Consider the following 18,348-nt stretch of genomic DNA (forward strand, 5'->3'; position numbering starts at 1 on the left):
GTGCCAGTGATGTCCTGTGAATGAATACAAAAATCAAAATGGAATGGATTCAAATATAATTTTCTAATCTATATTTTATTTGTGTAAGTGGGAGAAGGGAAAATTCATTTAACATTTTCCCCCTGATGTGGGTTACAAAATTGAATTTCCAAAACAGCATTTCTTACATGTTTACCGTGATTTGGTGTTTGTTTATTGTATACATTCAAAAAAAATCCTTGTTTATAATGTTGCCCTTTTTTTAATGCTATTGCTGGGTGTGGGTGCTGCCAGTTCCCTGTGATTTCTAAGGGTGGGGAGCCCCTCAAAATAACACCAGAGGTGAGAACATTGGTGGATGTTCATTTTAAGAGAACTAGAACATAAAAGCAAGGATGTACTGCTGAGGTTTTACATTGCTCAGACCACATTTGGAATATTGTGAGCAATTTTGGGAAGGATGTGCTGGCCTTGGAGAGGATCCAGAGGTTCAGAAGAGCGATCCCAGGAATGAAATGCTAAATGTATGAGGAGCGTTTGATGTCTCTGGGCCTGTACTTGGATAGAGTTCAGGGGGAAGGGGGGATCTTATTGAAACCTACCGGATACTGAAAGGCCTGGATAGAGTGGACGTGGAGAGAACGTTTGCATTGGTAGGAGAGACTAGGATCTGAGGGTACAGCCTCAGAATAAAGGGATGTCCCTTTACAACTGAGATGAGGAAGAATTTTTTCAGCCGGAGGGTGGTGAATCTGTGGAATTTGTTGCCACAGAGGACTGTGGAGGCTTAGTCATTGGGTGTATTTAAGGCAGAGAGTGATAGGTCCTTAATTGGTAAGGGGATTAAGGGTTATGGGGAGAAGGCAGGAGAATGGGGTTGGAAAAAAAACAGCCATGATTGAGTGGCAGAGCAGACTTGATGGGCGGAATATCTTGTATCACTGCATCCATATTCACATTTGGATACTATAGCATGGAACATTTTGCTTCGCAGGTTCAGATAATTAATAACAATAGTAAGGGTACTTGCAGTAGAATTGATCCATATACCATATAGGCTACAGACACTTAACATCCTGTGATGGAAAGCCATATAAGATGCCAGACTGGGGGATAACTCGAGCAAACAATGAAGCTAATTTGGCATTGTTTGTGGGACCTTGATGTTTGCAAATTGCATGCTGTGTTTTCCACATTACAACACTTCAGAAAGTTTTTAAATGTCTATGAGGTGTTGGGATGACCCAAGGTTGTGAAGGTACAATATAAATGTAAGTTCATTCTTTGCCAGCTCATAAATGTAAATTTTCTCAGCTAATAAAATTCATCTGAGGCAAATCCTGAACCCTCAGGCTGGACGTGCTTCACTTACTTGTCTTTTAACATTTCTTGGACTGAGCACAAATTTAACACTTTTTTTTCTGCAGGTTGGAAATCACTCCATTTTTGCATTGCTTTCCCAAGACATAGATTAATTGATGCTGAAAGCAAGGTGAATGGACTATTTGCACCCTGGGCTGTACCAACATTACCAGTCACCAGAAGACAATTGTGAGAGCCAATTTTTTTCTATGAATTTTCCCTCACGTGGGGATAGCTGTCTTCTGGTAATCAGTCCTTCACCTGATGAGATTGGAAACTCAGCCTAATGTACTCCACCTTCATTCTCACAAATTTTTTCCTTCAATGTTCTACACCACCATTTGTCAAGCACTGAAGGTTGTGAGTGCCCTATTTCCATTTCCATAAGGATTGAAGCACATGACAGAAAAATAAGGTTGAGAAGATAAATTTCAGATGTTCACATAAAAATTGTGCGTGATGTCTGTAAGGAGACTTTGGCAGAAATTGCAATGCTGTGGGTAATTAGTCCTGTGCTTGGCTTCTGCTCCAAACATTTTGCTAGTGAGGGGTGTCATTTTGAAAATTTAAGATAAACATCTCTTATACAATCATTGCAAATATCCCAGGAAAAGAGAGTGTTCTTTAGCTCTGCACCTGTAATAATCATGGTTTTCTCAAGTAAATGTTCCAGAGAGAAAAATATGATGGAATCTTTGGGTCTCAATTACAACACAATTCTAACAAATGAGTATGGGTGGTCTTAACGCAAAGCAGATCAGTGGCAGTATGGATAAAAAGAATTGGCTCAAGACAGAAAGCAGAGTCATGGTAAACAGTTGGTTTCATAGACTGGAGGCTGGTAAACAGTGGTTCCCAGACATCATTGCTAGGATATATTACTCAATATATTTAAATGACTTGGATATGGGAGTGCAGAGTAAAATTACAAAATTTGCAGAGTCTAAACTTGGAGGTGGGGTAAGCAGTGACTGTAAGACTATGTGGATGGGCTAGCAGAACGGGCAGGTAAATATCAGATAAAACCTAATACAGAGAAGTTTAAAATGGCACATGATAGCAGGAAGAACAAGAATTGTTCGAATTGTATTGCAATTTATGGCCAAAGGTCCCATCATATATTTTTGTTCTCATTGTATTTTTTTTGTAAAAATTGTGTATAATTTGTTTTTCTTGTGAATGCTGCTTATATGATGCTATGTGCCTGTGATGCTACTACAAGTAAGTTTTTCATTGCACCTATGCGTACATATACTTGTGCATATGACAATAAACTTGACTTTGAGACAATATAGACTAAATAGCTCAGTACTGAAGAGCATGTAGTAACATTGGCAGTTACAGTGCAACCTCAATGTAACATGGGTGGTGGAGGAAACTTTAGCAGCCACACTACAAGGTGTCTGCGTTACAAGTGAAACTAATATTTACCTGATTTCCATCTTAGGGGACATGATATTACCTGTATACCTGAAACCATGATGCAATGAGGTGTGTTAGATCGAGGTCGCACTGTATGTGCATGAATACTTTAAAGTTACAAGAGAGAGTGGCTGGTAAAGCATACTGAATCTTGGGCTTCATATGTGGGAACATGAAGTACAAAAGCAAGGTTATGTCAAACCTTCATAACACCAGTTAGCTTACAACAAGTGTACTATCCCAGTTTTGACCACCACATTTTACAATGGATTTGAAGGACCTGGGTAGTTGAAGAGTGACTTATTGGAATGGCTCAGGGGACAAAGGTCAGTGAAGCTGAGGTTATTTGCCTTGTAGGAAAGATGATTGAGACTTAATAGAGGTATACAAGATCAAACTGAGTTCAGATAGGGTAAAAAGGAAACGCAAGAAAAAAGTTTTTAACACAGACAGCAGTTGTGATTTAGAGTCAAAGAGCATACTGCAGAAATAGGCCCTTCAGCCCAGAATATTGATGTCAAACATTAATTTCTCATCTAATTTATTTACCAACACTTGGTCTGTAGCCTTCTATGCCCTGGCAATTCAAGTGCTCATCTGGTTACTTAAATGTTGTGAGAGCACCTGCTTCCACCAGTCAGGTAGTATGTCCCAGATTCTAACCATCCTCAGGCTGAAAGAATTCTTTCTCAGATCCCTTCTAAATCTCTTCCCCCTTATCCTAAACCTATGTCTTCTACTTTTGACATTTCTGCTATGGGGGAAAGTTTACTACTATCTATGCCCCTCATAATTGTATATACCTCTGTCGGATCCCCATTCTGCTTCCTCTGCTCCAGGGAAAACAAACCCAGCCTCTCTGGATAACTGAAATGCTCTGTCCCAGGCAATGACCTGGTGAAGGAAGATTTAAAATAAAATGCAGATGCTGGAAATCTGAACAAAAACAAAAAATGCTAGAAAAACTCAGCAAGTCAGGCAGCATCTGTGGAAATATCCTGGTGAATCTCCTCTATATGATTTCCAGTGCAACTACATCATTCCCATACACAATACTCCAACTGTGTCCTAACTGATGTTTTATGAATTGTACCTGCTCTTGTATTCTATGCCCTGGCTAATGGCTGCTTTCTTCACCACCTTATCTACCTATGCTGCCACCTTTAGTTATCCTTGGACTTGTATGCCAAAGTGTCTCTGTTTCCTCACTACTACACTGGCCCTACTATTCATTGTTTTTGGAATTTGTTGCCTCTAAGAGTGTGAAAACATCTCGTCAATGGTTTTAAAAAAGGAATTTGATAGCCATCTCTAGGAAAATAATTTGTAGAGCTGTGGAGAAATAGAAGAGAGCTAAATAGATTGCTCTAAACATGGAGCTTGGTGGGGATGTCAGGAAGCCTCCTTCTCCCAGGACTTCAGGCTGAAGGTGGTTGCTAAGACTCCAAACTTAGAAAATATGTAATAATATCTCAATCAAATGCTGTTTTGAAAACCTGCTCTTGTCCTGTGTGATTAGCTCCAATAGTTTATGGTTCACCAGGCAACAGTGATCCCTGCCTTCCCATTGTGCCGCCACAGGTGATGCAGCTGTCTCACTGCTCCATTGACCTGAGTTTGATCCTGACCCTTGGTGCTGCCTACGTGGAATTTACATATTCTCCTTACTGAGCTCCCTAACCTCCAATGACCAGCACATTGGCAACCCTCAATAATAAAGCGCCTCTTAGAACTTGTTTGTAATAAGTGTACAGAAGCAGAACTCAAAGTTAGTAACTAACATTTATTTTGCTACAGCTGTCTTTTTCGGGTCCTATGGAGAATCTGACAAGCTCGCAGCAGCAAAACTTCTATCATTGTATGGAAACTGCACATCAATGACCAAAGCATCAATACTTCTACTGATTGGCTAGTTTGTAGTTATACCACTTTGAGGCACTGGCTAAAACAAACTACTTTGGTTGTGATTACTATCACTGATGGCACATGGAGTGATTTCTTTACATTGGGTTAAGGACAACCGTGGAAGTCCATCACTGAAGGCAAACTGTAATATGTAGACTCTGATCTGAATCAGCATACTTATTCCTTCACAAGATCACAGCTGATCCCTTTTCTCAGAGAGTTGATATCAATTATTTATGAATTTTGTTATTGCTCAGTACAATGTTACCAATCAATGCCTAATTCATACCAACTCATGGTTTGAAAATCTACATTAAACATTTAAAGTTCATTTCTCTAACCAAACTGGTAGTTCAAAAACGTCAAGGTAACACAAACAGGGTGCTTTACTTTCCTCCAAACCTAATGAAAGAATGTCAGCTATATTTCATATTACCTGTTGTTATAGAGAATACATTTATTTGGAAAAGAACAGGCAATGCACTTGTTAAAGACCTTGACTGTTTGAACTGACAGGTGACTTCATTGCAGGTGACTTCAACCAGGCCAATTTACCAAAATACTAGCAGTATGTCTCCTGTCCCACCAGGAGCACCAAACACCCTTGACCATTGCTGTACAACCATTGGAGATGCCTACCAAGCCATCCTCCCCACCCTACCTCCCCCGCCCTAACTTTGGTAAGTCAGACCATCAGGCTGTACTCCTTCTCCCTGCATACAAACAGAAGCTGAAATGGGAGGATCTTGCACAGGAAGTCATACACTGCTGGTCTGAGGAAATAGATGAGCTTCTACATGACTGCAAAACAAAAGAGCTGGTCATTGACTTCAGGAAGGGGGGAGGTGGGGGAGTGGTGCACATGTTCCTGTCTACGTCAACAGTGCTGAAGTTGAGAGGGTTGAGAGCTTCAAGTTCCTAGAAGTGAGCATCACCAGTAGCCTTTCCTGCTCAACCACATAGACGCCACAGCCAAGAAAGCTCACCAGCGCCTCTACTTTCTCAGGAAGCTAAAGAAATTTAGCATGTCCCCTTTGACGCTCACCAACTTTTATTGATGTACCCAGAGGAAAGCATCCTATCTGGATGCATCACAGCTTGGTACTGCAACTGCTCTGGCCAGGACTGCAAGAAACAGCAGAGAGTTGTGGACACAGCTCAGCACATCATGGAAATCAGCCTTCCCTCCATGGACTCTCTCTAAACTTCTCACTGCCTTGGTAAAGCAGCCAGCATAATCAAAAACCCCAAACACCACAGACGTTCTCTCTTCTTCCCTCTTCCATTGGGCAGAAGATACAAAAGCCTGAAAGCACATACCACCAGGCTCAAGGACAGCTTCTATCCCACTGTTATAGGAATACTGAACGGTTCCCTTGTACGATAAGATGGATTCTTTGACCTCACAATCTACCTCGTTATGACCTTGCACCTTATTGTCTACCTGCACTAAACTTTCTCTGTAGCTGTGACACTTTATTTTGCATTCTGTACTGTTTTACCTTGTACTACCTCAATGCACTGTGTGATGAATTGATCTGTATGAATGGTACACAAGACAAGTTTTTCACTGTACCTCGGTACATGTGACAATAATAAACCAATTCCAATTCAGTATATTTCAAATGTATTTTGTTTTATTTTTAAACACCCAGCACTGACAAAAGTAAAAATGTGGAATTTAGAATTTAAGATTCAAACAATAACATTTTTAAACAGGCCATTCTAAGTGTTGGTATTAAATGCCTGAAAACAGAATTTATACTGTTTCTCTGAAATGTCATCTACAGAAGTATCACCACTTTCCAAATAATTGTTCAGTTCAGTTTACCAGCAGCGTGTTTAGCCTTGTTGATTAACCTGTACATAAATGAATAAAAAAAAAGTAGATTGTCATATTCACCATTGTACTTCTCTTTTAAAAGTAGTCTGTGATAATCAACTAGAAAATAGTAAATGGCCTCAATTGTAGCAAGATAGGTATCTGGCTTTCCTTTCTGATTACGCCAAAAATGTGTCTTTTGTGTTCTTAGCTCAACATGAAGTAATTCTGCAAAGAGAAAAAAAGTATAGGAAAACATTTAAATTTTCTGAAAACAGCTTTTACATTCTTGTTATGAGTACGTCACTCATATCAATCAAAATTTCATAGACAATAAATCTTATAGAAATAAATTTCATATAAAATAAATGATATGCAGGTGGTTCTGTCAGATTTATGCTCTTTCTGACTCATAGAGATGTCAGTTCCATTATTAAGAGGCTTTATTTCCATGCTTGTAGCTGGAGAATGTACAAAAAAATGTTGGACTTGTCTAGAATATGGAATTCACTATAACATGGAGTAGCTGATGTTGTTGGTGTAAATGGAGGTAAAGAATGCACAAGAGACAGGAAGGAATATAGGGTTATCCAGATAGAATTAGCTGGGGACTCCAGTGCAGCACAATGGTATTGATTGGCTTGGCTTTATGGGACACCTTTGAAACCTCAATTATATCATGTGGTAGTAAGTTCAATATTCTCACCATCTAGATAAAGGAGCTTTTTCTTACTGTGTATTTTTCTATTAATATAATTAAGGAAACACAAACATGGGGTTCAATAAGACAGTAAATAGAACATGAAATAAATCTGGAAACAACTGAGCAACTAACACTCAAACTTTGTTCCCATCTTTCTCTGCCTTCCTTGTTCCCTTTGAGCAATATGAGTATGGGGCCAAACATGTGTAAATCATATTGGTATTGGGTTCAAAGCTACAATCTATATCTTCTGTGACTGAAAGATTACATTATACATCTACTTTTGTTCTGTAAACTGTGAACTACCAAGGTAGATAATCTTCATCTTAAAATTGCTTTGACAGTGCAAGTTATTGAAGTTGATTTTAGCTGCTCCTACCCGTTTTACACCTTATCCACTCTGGGTTTTCATTTGCTCAGCAGCAATAGCAGCACAAAAATCAAATGCAGTAAGGATCTCAAGACACTTTACAGAGCATGAAAGCAAACAGGGCACAGTTCTCAGACCAAAGCGTACAGAAAGTTGGATGTAGAGCCATATACAGTCAAAAAAGCCTAATGGGCATGGGAAAGGGCCATAAAGGTTGGCAGAGTGGCGCAGCAGCCAGTGCTACTGCTAAACAGCTCCAGCAAACAGTTTGAATGAACTCCCTGTGCCCATATGGTTTGCCCTGGGTGCTTAGTTTTCTTCAATATCTCAAAGACATGCTGGTAGGTTAACTGGCTACTGTAAATCACCCTTAGGGTAGGTAGATGGCAGGAGAATTGAATGGCATATGAGAGAATAAGTTAGAGAGAGATCAATCGGCATGGAACCAATGGGTTGCTCTGCAAGCCAGCACAGACTTGATAATCCAAATTGGTTCCTTTCTTGTCATAAGGAAATATGGAAAAAATCATTTAGGTAAAATATATCTAAAAATACATTAAAGCAGCCGGAGAAAATGCCACATACATTGATTAGCTTTAAAAAAGCTCACGGCAATTACTTCACCGAGTTAAACATTTGTTAGTTACTGAATCAGTGTTTGGTGATCCTCCGTAGAAAATGAATTGAAATCAATGACGAAGTCCGCCACTATTAAGATACACAGTACCTTGTAAACGCTCATCAGTAATTATTTTGTTTGTTTGATTCCAGGTGCTGTCAATAAATATCACTCTTTTCAGTGGGGTCAGATTTGTCTCCACCTCTCCAGCATCCTGCTCTGTTATTGGATTTTCTCTGTCCAAACTGTGTTGATCTTTACGATCACATTTTGCACGTTTAAATGCTGGTCCTTCGCATGTAATGCACTCATTGTGACTGAGGATATTTTTGGAAGATTTTGTATGAACAGATTTCTTGTCGGCAATGTTAGATAAGTACTTTGGAAGATCAGCAAGAGAAATAGACTTTGGACCAGGGAACACCACTACAACCTAAAATGGGAAAAGATAAAAATTAAATAAAGCGTACAACAGAACAAAAATATTATAAAACAGACCATTTCTTAAAAAAGCCTTCAGGTGCTCTTATATGAACTTTCTCTAACTAGCAGAGAGCAAGGTCTGAGTCAAGATTAGACTATTTTAATTTGAATATCACATTATCTTGTCACAAACTGATGCTTCTGTGGAGGATTCAAAATAAGTCATGTAACTAAACAGTACGTGATATCAAGCTAAAACAGAGAGGTAAACATAGCATACGATCTTAGATAAAGAGTTGGTGCTTTTTGATAACTTACTTCATGGTTTTCATCCTTGTATTCTGGCATGCATGGGTATGTGTAAATAGTAACATCATCTTGGGCCAACAGTTTTGCATGTACAGCAGTACTTTTACCATCAGTCTCATTGGGATGTTTGATAATATCAATCTTCAGAGGGAGCTAGAAATGAAAAATATGTTAACCTTCTTAACAAGACAGACAAGAATTAACACAGCGTAAGTTATTAAGAATAAGCTACACATTTGCAATTTTATGTCACAAAGTTGATTTTTATGGAAATATGGTAGCAAATTCATGTAAATAAAGTTCTGTAATACAAGTCAAGTCAGGTTGAGTTTCTTGCCATATGCACAAGTATGGTGAGGTACAGGTGTAATGAGAAACTTGCTTGCAGCAGCATCTCAGGCAAGTACAAGAAATGTCTTTATATGATATGGGTAAGAATGCAGCTCTAGTTGCTTTAAGATTGCAGTGACAGATGTTCTGCAAGTTCACTTCAGGGCAAATTAAAAGTCAATTTCTCTAGTGAGATTAGGATCATGTGCATCAGGTTAGTATTAGGTTGTGCTTATTGAAGTATTAATGATGCCAGCTGGAAACATCTTGTATGTTCACATTTTTAATGCATGAGATTAGTTTCAGCTGTGACTCTCATCTGCATGAATCAGGAAAAGGGTTATCAAGATCAGTATAGGCCCTACAATTAAAAATAAGAAGATGGTGCACTTGCTGAATGATGGTGGAAAAGGATTAAAGAGTTAAATAGCCATCCATTCCAATGCACCTCTTTCTTGTTAAAGTTGTGGCAAAAGTTTTACATTCCCTTTCACCTACTCTATGAGCAACTATAAAAATGTTATTTCTGGGTGAAATGCCGTATTTGCGTAATTGACTGAAAAGAAACTAAAAATTCAATGATTTAAAATGGTGCAGCAAGCTTATTTTTCATTGCTGAGATCACCAACAAGGCCAGAATTTATTGTTCTAGAGCTGACCACCCTAGTGGGCGTGGAGTCATACTTAGGCAAACAGAGCACGGATAGTAGATTTGGTGGACCGAAGGTCATTGGTGCACCAGATTGTTTTTTTACGACAATCTGATAATGATGCAGTTAATATTTCTAAGAGTAGCTTTTTAAACTCTAGATTTATTTAATTGCTCAAATTTAGATCCCCCCAGCTGTTGGTGGAGTTTGAACTTGTCACTGGAGCAGTGGTCCAATTGTTAATCCAGTAATTTAACCATTGGATTATCATACCCCTTAAGCACAATAGCTAGTAAAGAACTTTAGTTACTAACCTTAACCTGAGGTATCTTGTCAGAGCTGACACCATCCACCAGAAGGAAACATGAATAACAATAAAACATCCTTGAACTCTGGCACTTTGGACATTTAGATCGACCATTTTGTTGGAGTGTTTCTAGAACTGTCTGTGAAGCCAATTTCAAATCCTTAAAAAAATCGGAGACTTCTTGTTTGTCAACTTCACTTGACTGAAGGCTCGGCTTTTCAGAATTTTCATTTTTCTTTGCATCTGTGTGAAGTTCTCCTTTAACACTTTCAGTATTTTCCAAATTTACTGACATCCTGGGAAACAGTTGTGGCTTTATTTCTGGAATTCAAAATAGATACATAATATTGCTCATGTACATATGAATTTAAGCTTTAACAATTATCACTCGAATATTTTACCCTTTCTTTGAAACTGCAAAATATATCCAGAGGTTACCACACATTCTGGAAGCCGATAGTATGGTCACTTGCCTGGTTCCATTATTACTTATCTAGTTAGAGCCAGAGAATCACCAACAAAATTTTTCTTCCTGTTTATACACCAATACTTTGCCCTCTGTTATTTATCATCTCCATGCTATCCCTCAGCAACATACCCGAAAAATATATTTTCACATGTACACCAATGGCACCGCCTCCAGTGGAGATTTGGCTATCCAAGGAAACAAATAATCAGAAATCAAGAAGTCAAACTCAGCTCCAAGCTCATGGTTTACTGGGCAGTATTTTCCCTCATCTTCCTGGATGCTTCAGAGATGCACACTACCTAATGCAAGCACCTCAAAATAATTGAGAGATGCCAGAAACATTGTCTCAGCAAAATCTTTCTAATCCATTGTCAGAGGAAGTGAGCCAACATACCCAACCTCAAGGGTTTCATCATTTTCAACCAGCTCAGATGGAAACATCACATCACCTGCATGACTGATATCAAACTCTCCAACAATTACTTTGTGATTCTTCATGGCAAGAAATTTTCATGAGGACTTGCTTCAAGGTTATTATCAAAGTCTCATTTAAAAGATGCAATATCCTCAGCAACTCAGAACATATGAACAGGGAGGTTATGGTACAGCTTTATAAAACATTGGTTCAGTCACAGATGGAGTATTGTGTGCACTTCTGCTAACCACACTAAATGATGTGATTGTATGGAGAGGCTGCAGAACCAATTCACCAGGATTTTACAGAGACTGGATAGGGTCAGTTTGTTTTCCTTGGAGCAGATTAGACTGGAGTAGGGGGGAAACTGATTGAGGAATACAAAATTATGAGGTGCATATACTGGGTAGATCGTAGGAAACTTTTCACCTTAACGGAGGTGTCAGAAACTAGAGGATATGGATTTAGGGTAAGGGGTAAGAGGTTCAGAGGGTATCTGAGGAAGCTTTTTTTTACTCACTAGAGGATGGTTGGAATCTGGCACCCACTGCCTGAATGAGTGGAGGTGGCAGGTTTTGCTCGCAATATTTAGGAGGTACCTAGATGAGCACTCAAATTGTCAAGGCAGAGAAGGCTGCGGACCAAGTGCTGTCAAATGGGATTACTATTGATGGATGATCGGTATGGACGTGGTGGGCCGAAGGTCGTATGATTTTAGGACTCACGGGAATCGCTGATCCATGATTGCTCAAGATAGAGAAGGAGCAGCCAGGAAGGGCACTGAGCATCTTGAGTCTTTCAGACTGGTGCACGGGGATGAGTGTGAATAACGCAAAGGACACAGACAACTCACTGTTCAGACCTCCTGCCCCATCTGTAGCAGAACACACAAGGAACACTCTGCACCCACTTTAAAACCCCCAGAACTGGAATGGAGGTAAGTCATCTCCACCCCAAGGCAATATCCAAAAAGAATCTCTCTCATACCAATAGATGGGGTGGTGAATTTTAACGTAAAATAAGGAGTGTAGTTGTTTCTTCCAAATATATGCAGAAAAACCCAATACCTTAACATGAACTGTTATTATAACAAATTACACATCTTGATGCGAATTCAACACAACCAACACGTTGACAGATAGCACATGATATCTACTGTTATTTTATTACCCACGGTCTGTGTTGATAGTTTTTGGATTGCTGTAAGGTGCTATATGTAAAATGAAATAAAATAAACCGAACGTGAGTCTCCATCGGCGAAATGTTGAGCCATGCTCGGGCCTTCCCTCTCAGGCGTTGCTTTTCTTCTCAGTTTTGGAACCCAAACATGGTTTACTCCCGATCAGGTTACAATAACTTCGCCCTTTTTATTTTACCGCAGTTTTCACCACACAACATGTACAGCCGCCGCAATTCGGCGAAACGATCGCAGTTCTTATTCAGATTACGTACGTATTCCCCGGACTAGATCGGAACGATTGTTGTCGGAATACCGTGCGCGGACGAAGAACGAGGTGTACCCTCCGTGCCGGAAGTGGCCCGTTGTTAGGGATGCATAGCAACGGCTCTGCACTGAGGCTGTCGCGCAGTCACTCCGTGAATGCATCAGAGCAATTCACTGCAGTAGCAAGATATGCTATCAGCAACTAACAATAACCTGGGCAAGAAAGGATTCCTGAAAACAATTTAGAGGTAGTGCTTGTTTTATTTACCTGTTTTCCTATTAGCTTAGCAAAAGTGGAGATGTTCTGTCATTAAAAAGGCTTCAAACAAGAGGTGGATCAACTTTCAGCCTCTATTAAGTGCGACTAAATTTAAATAAGTAATAATAGCAACAGGAGTGCATTCAAAGTCAAATTAACTTGATAAAACTTAACGCCATTTATCAGGTCGTCACATCACTGACCAACACATCCACACACAAATGGTGTTGGTCAGTCACTTTTCCATGCTTTCTGGAAGTCACTTGTGGCATAACAAAATAAACACAATTAAGTATTCTGCATGGCTGACATTTATTGCTGATGCAAAGTTTTTTTTTTGTTTTTTTAACTTATCCAAGAAATTGAAGATGCTGCAAATCTGACGTAAAGACAGAGAATGCAGGAAACACTGAGAGTTTCTGCAGAGAGAGAAACAGGCTTAATATTTCTGGTTGACAACATTATGGGAGGCCTTTAGAATTGGTTCCCTGGCAGATTTTATTAGTTAAAGCCATAAAAAAAAAGTTTAGTGTCTAGGGCATGTTTGTTTGAATTGATCCTCATTCAGTAGGTTTAATAATTTAACCTTTTTTGGTAAACTGTGGAAAAATAAAGAGTTGCATTTGTATAAATGAGCTAATAGTCACATCAGGTTTTCAGCATAATCTCTTAACACGTTCCTTAATGTACATTCTGAAATTTACAGTTATTTCCTCAGTCAGAATCCATTGCTGTTTGTGTTAGTCTCTGGGAAATAATTGAGATCTTTCAGCTGCCCAAAAATGATTCTCCACGTCTTGGATAGTCATAAATAGTTATGCTCTTCCTTGCCAAGGTATCAAATTAATCATATTAGGAAGGACAATGGAAATGTAGTTACAGTGAATAAGCTTTAAATTTTAATAGCAGACCAGTAGGAAAAGAATGACTTTAGTGTAATAAATCCAACAAATGCAGAAAATGCTGGGAACACACAACAGGTGAGGCAGCGTCTGTGGAAAAAGAAACAGTTATCACTTCCACCTGTAATATTAACTTTGTTTTTCTGTCCACAGACGCTGCCTCACTTGCTGTGTGTTTTTGTTGCAGATTTCCAGCATCTGCATCATTTTTGATTTCTCATGTAATATATACAGTATACAAGTTTGCTGATGACATAAAGCTGATGGCAGTGGGTTGTGAAGAAGTTGCAGAGAGGCCTCAAGGAGCTGAATTGAATGGATGAGTGCGTGGCAGATAGAACTAAATGTGGAAAAATATGCAGACATCCATTTTAGTTGTAAAAAAAATAGAAAAGTGGTTTTTAACTGGTGACTGATTGGATGGTATTATTATTCAGAGGAATTTGGGTATGCTTGTACATGGAATCACTGAAAGTTAATGTGTAGTTGCAAGCAATTAGGAAGTGAATTTATAACAAGAGGATTTGAGTACAAGAGTAAGGATGTCTTACTGCAGTTATATAGGGCTCTAGCAAGATTGCACCTGGAATATGTTGTCTGTTCTCCCTACTTAAGGAAGGATATACTTGCAATAGAAGAGCACAATGAAAATTCACCAGATTGATTCCTGGGATGGGAGTTACTACCCTGTGAGGAGAGATTAAACAGACTGGGCCTAAATTTCCTTGAACTTGGAAGTTTGAGAGGTGATTTCATTGAATAGTACAAAATTCTCGTGGGATTTGACAGGATAGATGTGGGGAGAATCTTTCTTCTGGCTGGAATGTCTAGAATCAGGAGTCACAGTCTCAAAAAGAGGTCAGCCATCTAGGACATCAATAAAAAGAAATGTCTTCATCCACAGGGTAATGAATCATATGAACTGACTTCCCAAGAGAGTTGTGGAGGATCAATCTCTGAGTATATATTTAAAACAGATTCAGGACTGAGATTGATAGATTTTTGGATATTAAGGAAATTAAAGTATATGGGGTTGGTGCAGGAAAGTCAGGCTGAAGTAAAACATCAGCCATGGACCTAATGAATGGCAGAGCAGGTATGAGGGGCAGATTGGCCTATTCTTACTGCCGTTTCTTACATTCTTGTAATTCATGCATAGTATCCATGATGTAATGATTATGGAATTTTATTCACTGTCATATCTGATGTATACACAATTTCAAAAGTGAAGAATTTATACTCTTATCTAAATAGAGATCTGTATAATTTATGGTTAAGGAACCTCTTCCATGCAGTAGATGCTATGTTAAATTTAAATTTGTTTTCCCTCTACCTTAATGTACTGAAATATTGAAAACCACTTAAAATCGATACCATTTTAAATTCATAATTTATTTAAAAAGTAAGTCATTCTTATTTGCTATAACATGAAATATTCTTCCTGCTTTAATGACTCAGTAATTTTTAACAGTTTCTCATTGTAAATATTTATAGAAAATGGAAAATCTGCCGAAAACATATGAAGAATTTTTGCAATTTCAAGATCTGGTAAGTGACTTTACACTGCTACTCCAGAACTGAGAAATTTAAGCACAGAATAAGTATAGTCTATTGTACATGTGTTGCTGCTGCACATCATAGCCACTCATTCCAAACATATTCCTGTTCACTTCCATTGTTTCGTAATAATTTTCTTGTTCAGATGCTCAATTATCATTTGCTGTAATACGATTTCTTGACCCTATAAACTCATCTGTAATCTGCCTCGGCCATCATCAGATTCAGTTTACTTAAAGGACTACTGCTTGTAACCTTGATCACTTTTTAATATATATTGTAGAATATTTTGCTACCACTGCCCCCTCCACCACATCTTTGCCCCACAGCAGAACATTGTAAAAAGCTCACTTTGCACATTGTCCTCATTTTGTGTCCACACTACAGATTTCCTACATTCCATTTGACATGCATTTCTTGTTCTGAATTTTTAAAAAATATGCCTATTTAGATTTATCTTTGCCAAGTACAATTAAAAACTTGCTGATCCCAAACCTGTCTTTGTCCTTCTGTCAACTGCCAAACTTTTTCTTATAAGAAGATTTATCACGATGCTGTGCTTGTAACTTCATAACGTTTGTGGATCAAAACCATAATTGGGAAGTATTTTAGCTGATCTCAAATTTATGTTTCTTGTTTTAAGGTTTCTGGATTTACAGCATGCAATCACTAAACTGACATTTTCCAATTTCATTGGTTCTAAATGGCTAATTTCTGAAATCATTCTCCTCCTCATCTAAATTCTCACCAATGCATTATTTGCTTTGTAGGGGTAGGTTGCCAAACCAGTGTGTGTCATTGTACGTTGGTTAACAAGTAAGGGTGGCTTTGGCCTTTGTACTTTGCAAATAACATACTAAATTGTAAAGTTGATATGCCCACAGAAAATAAAGTTGATCCAGCAGCCCCTAGCAATTAAGCAAGTATTATAACATCTTTATTAAACCTGTATTTCTCAGAGTTACATTTTTCACTTTAGTAAAAACCATGGTTATTTTAATGATCAAGTTTGGAGATCAAATATGTAACTTGACTAAACTCTTTTTATTCACTTTTTTGAATCAATGACATATATAATTTGGTTTAGTAGAAATATGCAAAGTATCTCAGTCACATAGCTTTTTTTGTAAATAGCTCACTTATTGCTTTAATTCGATATTATTAGATTTGTGGCGTGAAATTATGCATTTTCATTTATTAATACAAGCACAAGGTGTCATTCCTATATCCCAATAACTTCTAAATGCTTCTAAAATTCTTATCATTGATCAAAGCAACAACTTTGTGAGATGTTCGTGGCCTACAAGAATCAACCATATCACATAACAGTTCAATGTGCTTCTCTTGGACCCTAGAAGTTGAAAAATAAGCATTTCATGGAATTGAATGAAGGTTTGTTTAGAGAGTTTTGAAGGGAGAGATTGTGATGTTGTGGATGAAAATTATCTTGTATGACTCTGATTACTGCAATGCGATAGTACGTGCCAGGCTAGAGGGAAATATTAAACCATGCAGAATTAAAGATTCCAGCCAAGTTCCTTCTAAGATTTCCAGGGAAGTAGCAGCATCCTACAGATTTTCATTTACTTTGCTAAATTGTTTTTTTTTAATATATGTTTAAAATATGGGATATTTAACAAGCAATTGCAGTGAAATAGTATACACAAATGCTGTCAGTTCAACTTAAATTCAACTTTCCTCTGCTACATTGCCCTCAGGACTTCTTATGATCTGGAACACATTATGCAGACATAAAGCAGGAGGCTATAAATTCATTGCATTATCACAAAACTAGTGAGATCCTATGGTGTTGCCCTTGGACCAGAAGGTTGGAGGCTAAGTTATGAACATGTCCAGTGATGTTTATAAATCAGTCAATTAACTGAGAACCTCATGTTCAATCTTACATCATCAGAATTGCATCTTAATTTACTGAAGTTCCATCCCATTTCCATTCAATGAGATGTTCCAGTGTAGTCATTTACTGTTATATGATTGACAAGAATTGCAGGCTAAGGAACAGACAGCATGCCCAGATTGTGTAGCTGGTGGTCTTAGAGCTGCTTACTTAACCTTCCTGAGAGATACTGCACTAAAATCAATGAGTTGTAGTATTCTGTACATGAGCTAGAACTGGCAGGGGCATTGGCAAGAGGGGAGCTAGGACACTGGCTGCCAATATGGTAAAAGAGAAAACTGATGATGCTTCTGCCATACCACTCTTTACCTGAATCAGTTGATAGCACTGCCCTAAATTTTATTTACAATCTACAGCAAAACTGATAACCCGATGTCTGATTTTTCAGAAATCCTGATGGCTCAGCATCTGGCTGACCTGGTTCTGCTTATGGTGCTCTCCTTAAACGCACTGGAGGCTCCATTCTCCAGGCACCCTTTAAACTCACTGGGGTTCCCCCATTTCCCAAGCTCCCTATAAGGTCACTGTGAATCCCAATTTCACACTCTTAAATTCACTGGGGCCAGAGGGGAGGGAAGGGGGCATTTCCCATACTCCTATTAAACTCACTTGGTTCACCGGAGGATTTATTATGCAACTGTGTAACATCTAAAAATATTGAATTAAAAGTGTGTTTGTGTATTAATAGGAGTAATATCCAATAACCTGGAAAATCTGCTAGTCCGGCAACACCAAAGTCCCTACTGTGCTAATTATTGGAGCTTTACTGCAGTCAGTTAAAAGCATTCAATGATAATGCTACAGATTAACACAAATGAAATAATTATGTGATTAGTATTGGCCAGTGAGTTTGTTTATAGACATCACTAGAATTTAGTGGCCCCTTGATCATTATTAAGATAAAGCAGTGATAACGAGGACAGACCTTGCACTTGACATCCACAAGACAGATTTTTTTTTATTTCAAAAATAAACTTTATTCACAAAAGTATATACATTTTAGGAACAGCTTCTTCCCCTCTGCCATCAGATTTCTGAATGGTCCATAAATCCATGAATACTACCTCGTTATTCTTCTTTTGCACTAGTTATTTATTTTTGTAACTTATAGTAATTTTTATGTCTTTGCACTGTACTGCTGCCGCAAAACAACAAATTTCACGTTATACGTCATTGATAATAA

The 18,348-nt window shown here is 38.3% G+C and overlaps 2 protein-coding genes across 5 annotated transcripts in view; one reads left to right on the forward strand and one right to left on the reverse strand.

Annotated features, from left to right (window-relative positions):
* Positions 1–6,308: 6,308 nt before the first annotated feature.
* Positions 6,309–12,584, reverse strand: dtwd1 (DTW domain containing 1). 4 transcript variants are annotated; one of them, XM_052040651.1, is made up of 5 exons: positions 12,328–12,584; positions 10,209–10,522; positions 8,924–9,067; positions 8,291–8,615; positions 6,309–6,718 (listed from the first exon to the last, which is right to left on the reverse strand). In XM_052040651.1, exons 1-5 carry the CDS (start codon positions 12,356–12,358, stop codon positions 6,486–6,488), a joined length of 1,047 nt encoding a protein of 348 aa, XP_051896611.1. In that variant the 5' UTR covers positions 12,359–12,584; the 3' UTR covers positions 6,309–6,485. The 4 variants fall into 4 exon arrangements, with proteins under 4 accessions (XP_051896611.1, XP_051896613.1, XP_051896612.1 ...); XM_052040653.1 differs by having other exon boundaries at positions 12,260–12,584; XM_052040652.1 differs by having other exon boundaries at positions 12,256–12,584.
* Positions 12,585–12,641: 57 nt separating this feature from the next.
* The window catches only part of LOC127583894 (protein FAM227B-like), a 166,573-nt gene continuing 160,866 nt past the window's right edge, over positions 12,642–18,348 (forward strand). Inside the window, exons 1-2 of the mRNA XM_052040284.1 lie at positions 12,642–12,777; positions 15,185–15,238. Coding sequence (XP_051896244.1) covers positions 15,188–15,238 — 51 coding nt within the window. The 5' untranslated portion in view covers positions 12,642–12,777; positions 15,185–15,187. The remainder of the gene's footprint in view (positions 12,778–15,184; positions 15,239–18,348) is intronic.

This window comes from Pristis pectinata, chromosome 28 (assembly GCF_009764475.1).
Source record: "Pristis pectinata isolate sPriPec2 chromosome 28, sPriPec2.1.pri, whole genome shotgun sequence".
Taxonomy (NCBI): Eukaryota; Metazoa; Chordata; class Chondrichthyes; order Rhinopristiformes; family Pristidae; genus Pristis; species Pristis pectinata.

What these genes read in the sequence shown, in the direction of transcription:
- dtwd1 (XM_052040651.1), bottom strand. Translation starts at nt 12,358, where the DNA reads ATGGCTCAACATTTCGCCGATGGAGACTCAC. An exon ending in TTTCGCCGATGGAGACTCAC is followed by an intron (nt 10,523 to 12,327) that starts GTTCGGTTTATT and finishes TTTGAATTCCAG; the next exon opens with AAATAAAGCCACAACTGTTT. An exon ending in ACAAGATACCTCAGGTTAAG is followed by an intron (nt 9,068 to 10,208) that starts GTTAGTAACTAA and finishes TTTCATTTCTAG; the next exon opens with CTCCCTCTGAAGATTGATAT.